Source organism: Pristiophorus japonicus, chromosome 11, assembly GCF_044704955.1.
Source record: "Pristiophorus japonicus isolate sPriJap1 chromosome 11, sPriJap1.hap1, whole genome shotgun sequence".
Classification (NCBI taxonomy): domain Eukaryota; kingdom Metazoa; phylum Chordata; class Chondrichthyes; family Pristiophoridae; genus Pristiophorus; species Pristiophorus japonicus.
In genome coordinates, this window is record NC_091987.1 from 1700104 (window position 1) to 1713071 (window position 12968).

The 12968-nt window shown below is 48.0% G+C and overlaps 1 protein-coding gene across 1 annotated transcript in view; it reads left to right on the forward strand.

Annotated features, from left to right (window-relative positions):
• The window catches only part of LOC139276411 (complement component C1q receptor-like), a 36631-nt gene that overhangs the window by 5347 nt on the left and 18316 nt on the right, over positions 1 to 12968 (forward strand). Inside the window, exons 3-6 of the mRNA XM_070894368.1 lie at positions 322 to 434; positions 789 to 1008; positions 5618 to 5986; positions 12871 to 12951. Coding sequence (XP_070750469.1) covers positions 322 to 434; positions 789 to 1008; positions 5618 to 5986; positions 12871 to 12951 — 783 coding nt within the window. The remainder of the gene's footprint in view (positions 1 to 321; positions 435 to 788; positions 1009 to 5617; positions 5987 to 12870; positions 12952 to 12968) is intronic.

Below are 12968 nucleotides of genomic sequence, written 5' to 3' on the forward strand. Positions count from 1 at the left end.
GTAGTTCCCTGGCAACTTTGGGAAATCCGCTCACTGTGATCTCACACTATCTGAGAGCTTCCAGCTCCATGCCAAGGGACTGTCCTTCTCATTGGCTTAGTGTAAAAACTTACCGCACCCACCCCCACCAGCCACCCCACCCCCATCCTCCGATCACATCTTTTTCACATTTTCTGCAGTCTGACCCCAGAAACCATAGTGTACCATCTTGGTCACTGTGTCCGCATTGCCGTTTGGTAACTAGGTCGACGGGGATATCGCAAGAAACATACGGTTTTGATTTTACTCAACATATACCTGTTGACTTTTTACTCTCCAAAGCTTCCAAAGCAATGAACGTAAGAACAAGAATTAGAAACAGGAGCTTCGTACCAGAATTTAGAGACAGACGAAGTCGGCAATTCAAGGAATTCACAAATAATTTCATTAAAGATGTAAGTCTTTTCTCATCATTAGCTCTCGTATGTGGAAGGAAAGAAGTAATGATTCATTAATAAAAGGAAAGACCCCAATGTGTGTATGTTCTTGTGGAATTAAGAGAATGACAAGCCACTGTTTGCATGGGGCAAATGAGGTGATGGTGAACACTCAGTGTACTGAAGCATATTTCTTTCCATATTATTGGGCACTGAGTCCTGAAGCCGAACACACATCTCACATGTGGCAGGTGGAGAAGGCAGTGTCCAGCAGCAACTTGGGAAAGAAAAATTAAGGTTGGGAGGGAGCGGGATAGCAGAAGAAAATTAAGATTCAAATGTTAACCGTTGACTATGTTTGTTTTGTTTTAGTTGTTAAGCAGACTAATACAGAAGTTCATCGATTTATTCAACCGTGGAAGAATGAGAATCATCATCGTTGACATTACGCCAGGGAGTGTGAATGTAAACTTTACCATTGTGTTCTCAACGGAGGAGAATGTCACTATGCTCGAAACCGCAGATACATTTGCTAAGTCTTTGAACAGCAGTCAAGAGTTTGATATAGATCTTGAAAACACTATTATAACAGGTAAGATATTTGATAACAAGGCTTTCAACCATAAAGATTTGTAAAATGTTAGGAGATATATACAAGCAGTACAATATAACGTAACTATCCATTCCATTGACTCTGGCCTTTTGTCCATCCCCTTCTCCCTTCCCCCACCATTGGCATCTGTGCCTTCGCCTGTAGAATTCCCCCCCAAATCCCCCCCCACCCCCCCGCCCTCTGCCTTCACCATCTCTTTTAAGACACTCCATAAAACCTACCTCTTTGATGAAGCTTTTGGTCACCCATCCTAATATCTTCTTCTTTGTCTCAGTGTTCATTTTTGTCTGATTACACCACTGCAAAGTGCCTTGGAACCGTTTTCTAAATGAGTACATTTGCAGTTTTGGCATCGTAAGGGAAGAAAAATCACTTCAAATTTAACTTACGTTTTAAAATAAAGTTGAGAAACCAAGGAAAAGGGCCAAGGTCCATCATTCAGTACAGCACCAAACCTGAACAGGAGAGAAGACAATGTAAACAATGAGTTAATAGTTAGGTGATGACAAGCTTGGTTATAAGAGCTGGTAGATTGTAATAGAAAGGGAAGACTGAGGGAAATAATAAGTTCCAGGGCTAAACATTTTATTGCCTAACACCCGTTGTTTGGGAGCCATGGGTGCTGTTTTGGTTCGAAATGGTGTCTGAGCAGCGCGTGTATTCTTCTGGTGCGGGCTGTACCGTGCGCTACCTGAGTGAGAGATTTGTGTCGGCGCTGGGAGCCTGCACCAGAAGTATGTAGAGTAGACAATTTGTTTGCATCGGGATCTTTCCAGGCTGGAGCAGGCGAAATATGTAACATCGCCAAGCGATGTAACATTGCTTTCCACTGCTGCATAAGAGAGGTGACAGGAGCTCTTTATGTCAGGAGAGCGGACTTCATTGTCTTCTTTCTGACCAGAGAGAAGCAGGGCGAGAGAGCATGTGGCTTTGCCAGGAGAGTGGGTGTCCCCATGCAGGGCACCATGGACTGCACGCACGTGGCTTTGCCAGGAGAGTGGGTGTCCCCATGCAGGGCACCATGGACTGCACGCATGTGGCTTTGCCAGGAGAGTGGGTGTCCCCATGCAGGGCACCTTGGACTGCACGCATGTGGCTTTGCGGGCACCAGATCTAAATTCTGAGATGTACTGCAACTGCAAAGGTTATCACTCGCTGAATGTGCAGTTGGGATGCGACCATGCACAGAACACCATGACGGAGAATGCCCAGTATCCTGTTCTTTTTATTCGTTCATGGGATATGGGCATCGCTGGCAAGTCCAGCACTTTTTACCCATCCCTAATTGCCCTTGAGAAGGTGGTGGTGAGCCGCCTTCTTGAACCACTGCAGTTCATGTGGTGAAGGTACTCCCACAGTCGTGTTAGGGAGGGAGTTCCAGGACTTTGACCCAGCAATTATGAAAGAACAGCAATGTATTTCCAAGTCAGGATGGTATGTCAGGAATTTGGAGGTGGCGGTGTTCCCATGTGCCTGCTGCCTTTGTCCTCAGTTGTAGAAGTCGCAGGTTTGGGAGGTGCTGTCGAAGAAGCCTTGGCGAGTTGTTGCAGTGCATCTTGTAGATGGTACACACTGCAGCCACAGTGTGCTGGTGGTGGAGGGAGTGAATGTTTAAGGTGGTGTTCTGCGAGTATCAGATTGAGTGACGGTGTTTTTTCTTCTTCATCACTATCCTCTCCATCTTCTTCTTGAACCACTGGGCAGGTTGGATATCTTGTGTCTCTGAAATGAGAAAGGCACAAGTAGTGTTATGGTGAGGGGAAGGTGGTGGGGCGGGGGGGGAACCACAAGAGGTGCATGCTTACACCATGTGCAGCTTGTAAATCAGAAGAGACTGTGGGAAGTTGGATCTGAGAAGGAGGATAACGTATGAGAATTCTTACAGCCCCTCCACTGACCATGTGCTCAGCCACGCCCTTCCCAAGAATAGCCAGTGCCATCTCCTCCATGAGAGTAAAGTGATGCAGGCGAGCCTGTCCCCCACCAGTTAGGTTCTGCTGGCATCGGTTATGCATCATCTTTTCCAGCAAGAGAAAGGGAAGTGTGTCAGTGAGTGTCATGCAATGTGTTTGCGTGATGCCCCTGTCATGGTTAAATAGCTGACAGTGTGTGCAAGCTGTTAGATGTGTGTATGAGACTTGTAGCTGTGGTAAGTATGTGAGGGCGAGGTGAAGCTATGAATGTGAGGTATGTGATGTGTTTGGTAGAGATTGTTGGTAGGTGAGTGATGGGGGTGTGGTGCATTGAGCAGTCTGTGAGGCTAATGGTGCAGATCGTGGAATATGGAATTTGAAGATGAATTCATTGACCTTGTCTACTCGTGTGAGTTCATTAACTCAGTGAGTTCATTAAAGTCCCCCATTGTGCATCTTTAATTGTTCTTCACCTTTTCCCCAGTCAGTTCCATGATCTGCTGCAGGCAGAATGCACCTCCTGTTTAAGAGGTGCAGACTGCCTTTATGTAGTGCAGGCTAGGTGTAATTGGTGCTAGCCTCGCACGAACTTGGGCCCCTTGATGACTATTCAGCCACTCAGCAGCGCTTTCGCTGCTGGATTACATAGAAACATAGAAACATAGAAAATAGGTGCAGGAGCAGGCCATTCAGCCCTTCTAGCCTGCACCGCCATTCAATGAGTTCATGGCTGAACATGAAACTTCAGTACCCCCTTCCTGCTTTCTCGCCATAACCCTTGATCCCCCGAGTAGTAAGGACTTCATCTAACTCCCTTTTGAATATATTTAGTGAATTGGCCTCAACTACTTTCTGTGGTAGAGAATTCCATAGGTTCACCACTCTCTGGGTGAAGAAGTTTCTCCTCATCTTGGTCCTAAATGGCTTACCCCTTATCCTCAGACTGTGACCCCTGGTTCTGGACTTCCCCAACATTGGGAACATTCTTTCTGCATCTAACCTGTCTAAACCCGTCAGAATTTTAAACGTTTCTATGAGGTCCCCTCTCATTCTTCTGAACTCCAGTGAATACAAGCCCAGTTGATCCAATCTTTCTTGATAGGTCAGTCCCGCCATCCCGGGAATCAGTCTGGTGAACCTTCGCTGCACTCCCTCAATAGCAAGAATGTCCTTCCTCAAGTTAGGAGACCAAAACTGTACACAATACTCCAGGTGTGGCCTCACCAAGGCCCTGTACAACTGTAGCAACACCTCCCTGCCCCTGTATTCAAATCCCCTCGCTATGAAGGCCAACATGCCATTTGCTTTCTTAACCGCCTGCTGTACCTGCATGCTAACCTTCAATGACTGATGTACCATGACACCCAGGTCTCGTTGCACCTTCCCTTTTCCTAATCTGTCACCATTCAGATAATAGTCTGTCTCTCTGTTTTTACCACCAAAGTGGATAACCTCACATTTATCCACATTATACTTCATCTGCCATGCATTTGCCCACTCACCTAACCTATCCAAGTCACTCTGCAGCCTAATAGCATCCTCCTCGCAGCTCACACTGCCACCCAACTTAGTATCATCCGCAAATTTGGAGATACTGCATTTAATCCCCTCGTCTAAATCATTAATGTACAATGTAAACAGCTGGGGCCCCAGCACAGAACCTTGCGGCACTCCACTAGTCACTGCCTGCCATTCTGAAAAGTACCCGTTTACTCCTACTCTTTGCTTCCTGTCTGACAACCAGTTCTCAATCCACGTCAGCACACTACAAAATCCTGTAAATGGGCAGGCAGCATGAGAGGTTTGTTTGCTGCTTGCAGTCCTCAGAACAGGCGCGGGTTGATCATGCATCGCGATCCCCGCACCTGTTTTCGGGGGCAAACCAATTTTTAGGCCCCAAAGCTTTGGGTCCTGGGAAAATCGAGTTTGAGTTGAAGAAATTGTGAGTCGTGATTTCAACACAGCGCGGATGTGAAGATGGCAAAGAGTGTGTGAGACAGTTCTTTGGAGTTCCGGAGAAAAAGAGTCGCTCTATTAGCATTGATACAGAAGAAAAGCAAGAAATAAAGACAAGTAGAAGGAATTTCCATGGAAGGTCTCCCACACATCCACCGTAGCTTTGGCAGAAGAGCTGTAATAACTGAGGAAAAATAGCATTCATGAAACCTAAATAGCCTAAAATTGAAGCTAAACTGGTTAAAAGTGAATCCAGGAAAAAAATTATTCGCAGAAAGGAAAGAGAGAATATGGATGCACTGCACCAGAAGACCACAGAGGCAAATCCAAATGAGCTGTTTAAAAAGTCTTTAGGTATTTGTTTGAAGTGTAAAGATATTACGGGGTATCGAGAAAAGGCAGTACATGGGATTAAAGAGATAGACAAAATGAAGGTCGATGGATCGAGTGACCGACTCCTGTTCTTGTATTAGCAGAAAAGTTGCAACAGAGATAGCAACAGAGGTAGATAGATTGTAGGATGGAGGTGAGAGAAGAATCAGATAACAAGCTTTCTCTTGTTTTCTAGAAGTACAATAACAGCACGATCAGCCCATATCGGGTTGGGGAGCCACACTAAAGTCTAGGGCAGATTTCGGCTTTATTGAAACTTATCATCTGAAGTACTTTGATCCCAATTGAATCAATTTTCTAACACAGATCTCTCCTTCTCATTACAGACAGAGACAGCTGCCAGCCAGGGCTGAATGACTGTTCAGGTAATGGAACTTGTATAAGATTGAATGCCACTTACACCTGTCAGTGTAATGCTGGGTTCACAGACACAAGCCCCAGTGTCCCAGGAAGAACATGTGAAGGTAGGACGTTGCCTGAGTTTAACACAACTTTAAATCATTGCGTTAAAGTCACTTTTGCTCCAAGTGATTGTTGTTATCTAATTCTTGTTTTAGATATTGATGAGTGTCAGACTGGGAACAACACATGCTCTGATTTTGCAGCCTGCACGAACACCCCAGGGAGCTACTCGTGTAGCTGTTTCCAGGGAATTATAGACACCAATCCAGCAAACCCAGGGACACAGTGCAGAGGTAAAGATCGGAACTGTTTAAACCTGGAGTGTTGGGACAGTGTGGAATGGTAAAAGTATAAAGGGCACAATTGTGATGGGAGCAGGGGGCAGGTGGGTCGTCGCGGTTGCAATTTGCGGCACTAAGTTTCTATCCCATTTCATAAATTCCAGAAATCCTGAGCCTGCAAACGCAGGAGCTTCTTCTGCCAACCCCAGTTATGTGGAACCAGCAGTTAGGGGGTGGGGGGGTGGTGTCTGTGGGGGGATGGGTAGGGGGTATTCCTGATTCTCCCTGGAATTCTACCCAAAGTCCTCCTGATAGGCCCAATGCAACTTGCTTCTGCTGAGAGCAATCATAGGTTCTGTTCTGGGCTTAGTGAAGACTCCAGTATGTAATAAGAAAACAGTAAGTGATCCCAGACGCATTGATTACTGTGGTGTCCCTGCACCTTGCTACAAAATCACACGAGGCATGTACTGCAGACACAGTCACTACGTGACCTTAACCTTTATTCCCAGGACCAAGAAGTGCTGACCCTGCGTGGGACCTCCCTTTAAATACCTGAATGCCCAGCTGAGGAGTGTCTCCCCCAAGTTCACCTGTGGTCAAGGTGTGCATTTCTAGGATAGTACAGTGTGCAGTGGTTACATGACGGTTATAGTTACATGAAGGTTACAGTTGTATGATGGTTACATACATGAAATCACTCCCCACCCACTCATGTCTTTTTGTCAAGTCTTTCAGCTGGTCAATGCTCTCTCGTGGAGCGCCGCAGTTGTGGCTCTGGTGGCTGAGCCTTGGCATGCGTCTCTGTGCCCTGTGGTGATTCCGGCATGTCAGGCTGACCACCAGGACTGTGCATGCTGGTGAAGTTCTTGTTGCTCGTCCACTGGCGGTGGTGTGGGTGACATCTCATGATCTTCCTCAGGTTCCTCAGTGTCTATGCTGAACTTTTTCTTTACTTGGTCCAGATGTTTGCGGCATATCTGCCCATTGTTGAGTCTGACCACTATGACCCTATTTCCCTCTTTGCCGATTACGGTGCCCTCAAGCCACTTGGGTCCCAAAGCATGGTTAAGAACAAATACGGGGTCATCTATTTCTATACACCTCCCCCTTGAGCCTCGATCATGGAGCTCGGTTTGGGACTGACGCTTGCCCTCAACAATGTCTGCCAGGTCTGGGTGAATGAGGGACAGCCGCGCTTTAAGCATGCGTTTCATGAGAAGTTCCGCTGGCGGGACTCCCGTGAGCGAGTGCGGCCGGGACCTGTAGGCCAGCAGGAGGCGTGATAGGCGGTACTGAAGGGAGGGTCCTTGGATACGGAGCATGCTTTGTTTTATGACTTGGATCGCACGTTCCGCCTGGCCATTGGATGCCATCTTGAACGGCGCTGTCCGGACGTGTTTGATACCATTACCCGACATAAACTCCTGGGATTCATGGCTGGTGAAACACGGGCCATTGTCGCTGACCAGAATATCTGGCAAGCCATGGGTCGCGAAAACCGTACACAGACTCTCCACAGTGATGGATGTCGTGCACGAGTTCAATATGATGCACTCGATCCTCTTTGAGTATGCATCGACAACGTTCAGGAACATTTTCCCCATGAACGGGCCCACATAGTCTCTGTGAATACGTGACCATGGGCTGGTGGGCCAGGGCCACGGGCTGAGTGGAGCCTCTCTGGGGGCATTACCCAACTGGGCACACGTCGTGCACCTGCGAACCCAGTGTTCCAGGTCTGAGTCAATCCCCGGCCACCATACATGTGACCGGGCAATGGCCTTCATTAACACGATGCTAGGGTGCTCGCTGTGGAGTTCCCTGATGAACGCTTCCCTCCCTTTCTGGGGCATGACTACCTGGCTGCCCCATAGCAGGCAGTTGGCTTGGATGGAGAGTTCATCCATCCGCCTGTGAAATGGTCTGACCTCCTCGGGGCACGCCCTGTGTGCGGGCGCCCAATCCCCAGTCAGGACACATTTCTTTATCATGGATAGGAGGGGGTCCCTGTTGGTCCAGAGTTTGATCTGGTGGGCTGTGATGGGGGAGCCTGCGCTGTCAAAAGCCTCAATGGCCATGACCATCTCAGCGCTTTCCTCCGCTGCCCCCTCAGTGGTGGCCAGTGAAAGCCTGCTGAGCGCGTCAGCGCAATTTTCAGTGCTAGGCCGGTGCCGTATGGTGTAGTCATATGCAGCCAGCGTGAGAGCCCATCGCTGTATGCGAGCTGACGCATTAGCGTTGACAGCCTTGCTGTCGGACAACAGGGATGTTAACGGCTTGTGGTCCATTTCTAACTCGAACCTTCTGCCGAAAAGGTACTGGTGCATCTTTTTCACCCTGTAAACACAAGCGAGTGCTTCCTTCTCGACCATGCTGTATCCACGCTCTGCCTGGGAGGGCGACTGCAACACGCACCCAACCCATAGGACGATGCATCACACGTTAAAACCAGTTTCTTACAGGGGTCGTACAAGGTCAACAGCTGGTTAGAACAAAGCAGGTTCCTCGCCCGATTGAAAGCCCGTTCTTGACAGTCCCCCCAAAACCATTCACAACCTTTACGCAGGAGCACGTGTAACAGCTCCAACAATGTGCTTAAGTTCGGCAGAAAGTTCCTGAAATAGTTCAAAAGTCCCAGAAATGAACACAACTCCGATGTGTTGCCGGGCCTGGGTGCACGACGGATCGCCTCTGTTTTTGATTCGGTGGGCCGGATCCCATCTGCGGCAGCCCTCCTACCCAAAAACTCGACCTCTGGGGCCAAAAACACACACTTGGCCTTTTTCAGCCGCAAGCCTACCCGGTCCAGTCGGCGTAGCACCTCCTCCAGGTTGTGGAGGTATTCCTCGGTGCCTCGACCCGTTATGAGGATGTCGCCTTGGAACACGATTGTTCCAGGAATGGATTTGAGCAAGTTTTCCATGTTCCTCTGAAAGATAGCGGCCGCTGAATGAATGCCAAACGGACACCTGTTGTAGATAAATAGCCCCTTGTGCGTCGTGATGGTGGTCAGTAGCTTGGATTCTTCAGCTAGTTCCTGAGTCATGTAGGCCGAAGTGAGGTCCAACTTGGTGAACAGCTTGCCACCTGCCAGCGTGGCAAAAAGGTCCTCCGCTCTCGGGAGAGGGTATTGGTCCTGCAGTGACACTCGGTTGATGGTGGCCTTGTAGTTGCCACAAATCCTGACCGAGCCATCCGCTTTAAGGACAGGAACGATGGGGCTTGCCCAGTTACTGAATTCCACGGCCGAAATTATGCCCTCTCTGAGCAGCCTGTCCAATTCACTTTCAATTTTCTCACGCATCACATACGGCACCGCTCTGGCTTTGTGGTGCACTGGTCTGGCGTCCGGAGTGATGCGTATCACTACTTTGGTGCCCTTGAAAGTTCCGACACTGGGTTGAAACAGTGACCCGAATTTTTGTAGGACCTGTGAGCATGAACTTCGCTCCACAGATGAAATGGCGTGCACATCCCTCCATTTCCAGTTCATCTCAGCTAGCCAACTCCTCCCCAAGAGCGCGGGGCCATTTCCCGGGACGATCCAGAGTGGCAGCCGGTTCTGTGATCCATTATGTGTTACCACCAAGTTTGCACTGCCCAGCACTGGGATGATCTCTTTGGTGTACGTACGTAGCTGCATGTCAATGTGTTCCAGTTTGGGCCTGCTAGCTCTGTGTGGCCATAGTCTCTCAAATTGTTGGGCGCTCATAAGTGACTGGCTGGCTCCTGTGTCCAGCTTCATGCGCACTGGGATGCCATTCAATAAAACTTTCATCATCATGGGTGGCGTTTTGGTGTATGAGCTGTGGACATCAGCCACATGAACCCGCTGAACTTCAGCATCCATGGCTTTTCCCCAAGCATCATCCTGCATTGCAGACCCCTCGTCTGGTTGCTCTGTCTCGTAGATTAGCCTCGCTACAGCCTTTCTGCACATTCTGGCCAAATGTCCACTGATGTTACAATTTCTACAGATAAATTGCTGGAACCTGCAGCTTTTCGCAGTATGTCTACCTCCGCATCACCAGCATGAGCTGAGATTGTTGTTAACAAAGGGACTGTTACCAGGCATTCCTCTCTGATTGCCCATTTGGCTGTTTCTAAGCACTCTGATGGTGGGTGTCAATGGTCCCATCACGGGATGCATTGTTCCTCGTGATGGCGTGAATTGCCGATCCCCTTTCCATTGTCCCTGTTGCGGGCCCACCCTAGCGTCTGTTGCTGCCTGGGCGGTTTCAAAATGCCCTTGCCTGTCTGTGGGGTCCTGAGCCGCGTTCACCATGTTAACTCCCTGGTCCATCGCCACGTTGGAACCAGGGCTGTGCTTGTAAATTAGCTTGGTCTCCTCTTCCCCTGCCATGAAGTTCTGAGCTATCAACGCCGCCCTTTCTAAAGTCAAGTCCTTGGTCTCCATGAGCTTCCTGAAAATCCCGGCATGACTAATGCCCTCAATGAAGAAATCCCTTAACATCTCCCCACTGCAGGTGTCTGTGAACTTACAGAGGCTGGCCACGCGCTGCAGGTCCGCAACAAAGTCCGAGATGTTTTGTCCCTCCTGACGCTGGTGTGTGTAGAACCGGTGCCGGGCCATGTGTACGCTACTCGCCGGCTTGAGATGCTCACTGATCAGCTGGCTGAGCTCTTCGAAGGACTTGTCTGCCGGCTTCTGGGATGCGAGCAGGTCTTTCATCAGCGCGTACGTCTTTGGTCTGCAGCTAGTCAGTAGATGCGCCCTCCGCTTGTCAGCCGCTGCCGCTCCCAGCCAGTCCTTCGTGATAAAGCTCTGCTGGAGTCTCTCCACGAAATCGTCCCAGTCCTCACCCACACAGTAACGTTCCTCTGTGCTACCGGTGGCCATCTTCGTGGTTCGGTGATTCCCGTTTCTCGTCGCCAAATGTGGTGTCCCTGCACCTTGCTACAAAATCACATGAGGCATGTACTGCAGACACGGTTACTACGTGACCTTAACCTTTATTCCCAGGACCAAGAAGTGCTGACCCTGCGTGGGACCTCCCTTTAAATACCTGAATGCCCAGGTGAGGAGTGTCTCCCACAAGTTCACCCCCTGTGGTCAAGGTGTGCATTTCTAGGATATATGTACAGTGTGCAGTGTTTACATGAAGGTTACAGTTACATGAAGGTTACAGTTGTAGCACGGTTACATACATGACACTTACCACTGGAAGTGAGAGGAAAAGTTTTTGAAATATTTTAACCAGTCTCCCTCTTCAGCCTGATCTAGGCCTTGCTCTCGCTGTCTCGGAGATGCAGAATGCTGCACTGAGTTCTGCTTCTTCGTGAGATATAGATGGGCTAAGTGAGTGGGCACAAATTTGACAGATGGAGTATAATGTGGGAAAGTGTGAGGTTATCCACTTTGGCAGAAAAAAATAAAAAAAACGAATTATTATTTAAATGGAGAAAAATTGTAAAATGCTGCAGTACAGAGGGACCTGGGGGTTCTTGTGCATGAAACGCAAAAAGTTAGTATGCAGGTACAGCAAGTAATCAGGAAGGCAAATGGAATGTTGCCCTTTATTGCAAGGGGGATAGAGTATAAAAGCAGAGAAGTCCTGCTACAGCTGTACAGGGTATTGGTGAGGCCACACCTGGAGTACTGCGTACAGTTTTGGTCTCCTTATACTTGCATTGGAGGCAATTCAGAGAAGGTTCACTCAGTTGATTCCTGAGATGAAGGTGTTGACTTATGAAGAAAGGTTGAGCAGGTTGGGCCTGTACTCATTGGAGTTCAGAAGAATGACAGCTGATCTTATTGAGACATATAATATAATGGCAGGGCTCAGCAAGGTAGATGCAGAGAGGATGTTTCCACTCATGGGGGAATCTAGAACTAGGGGGCATAGTTTTAGAATAAGGGGTCGTTCATTTAAAACTGAGATGAGGAGGAATTTCTCCTCTCAGAGGGTTGTAAATCTGTGGAATTCTTTGCCTCAGAGAACTGTGGAGGCTGGGACATTGGATATGTTTAAGACGGATTTTTGAGCAATAAGGGAGTAAAGGGTTATGGGAGCGGGCAGGGAAGTGGAGCTGAGCCCATGATCAGATCGGCCATGATCTTATTGAATGGCCGAGCTCACTTGAGGGGCCAAATGGCCTACTCCTGCTCCTATTTCTTATATGAGTTGGGGCCACCCTAATGCACCACTACTACAGCCCCAAAACTGCCCCGAAATGTCTGCGCTCCTCTAATTCTGCCTTCTTGAGTATCCCTGATTATAATCGCTCATCCATTAGTGGCCACGCCTTCTGTTACCTAGGCCGCAAACTCTGGAACTCCCTGACTCAACCTCTCCGCCTCTCTATCCTCCTTCAAGATACTCCTTAAAACATTCCTCTTTGACCAGCTTTTGGTCACCTGCCCTAATTTCTACTTTTGCAGCTCGGTGTTAATTTTTTAAATCTCATAATACTCCTGGGAACCCCATTTGGATGTTTCACTACAATAAAGGCGCTATATAAATACAAGTTGTTGTTGTTGAGTGTTGATCATTCTTAGTCTGAAAAGGTACTTCCTGACATCAGTCTTGAACTTGCCAGTTACTAATTTAAACCTATATTCCCATGACCTACAGTGAAAGCTTAACCTGAAATAGTGCTCAGCGTTAATCCTTTCTACTCTAATTAGTATCTAATATAGTCCCATAGGGCCCTTTGTTATTTAATTCCTTTCAAGAACGAAGAGTCAGAGTTTATCTAGGCACGAGGGATCAGTTACACATATATTAAATGAATGCTACCGAAATAGTGAACAACTGTTGCACAAAAAAGGTCTCTCATCTATGAAGAAGTGCTAGTATTCCTATAACCACTGACTCTTGAAGAGAATTCTTGCTCAGTATTGACTATTGATTATTTTTATTTACCTACAGATCCTAATGTTTGTTTCATCAATAAGAGAGATATCTGTGCTTTGTCGAACTGCATGCTGTTTACAGTCAGTAACTGCAAAAGTAAGTGCTGTTACCTT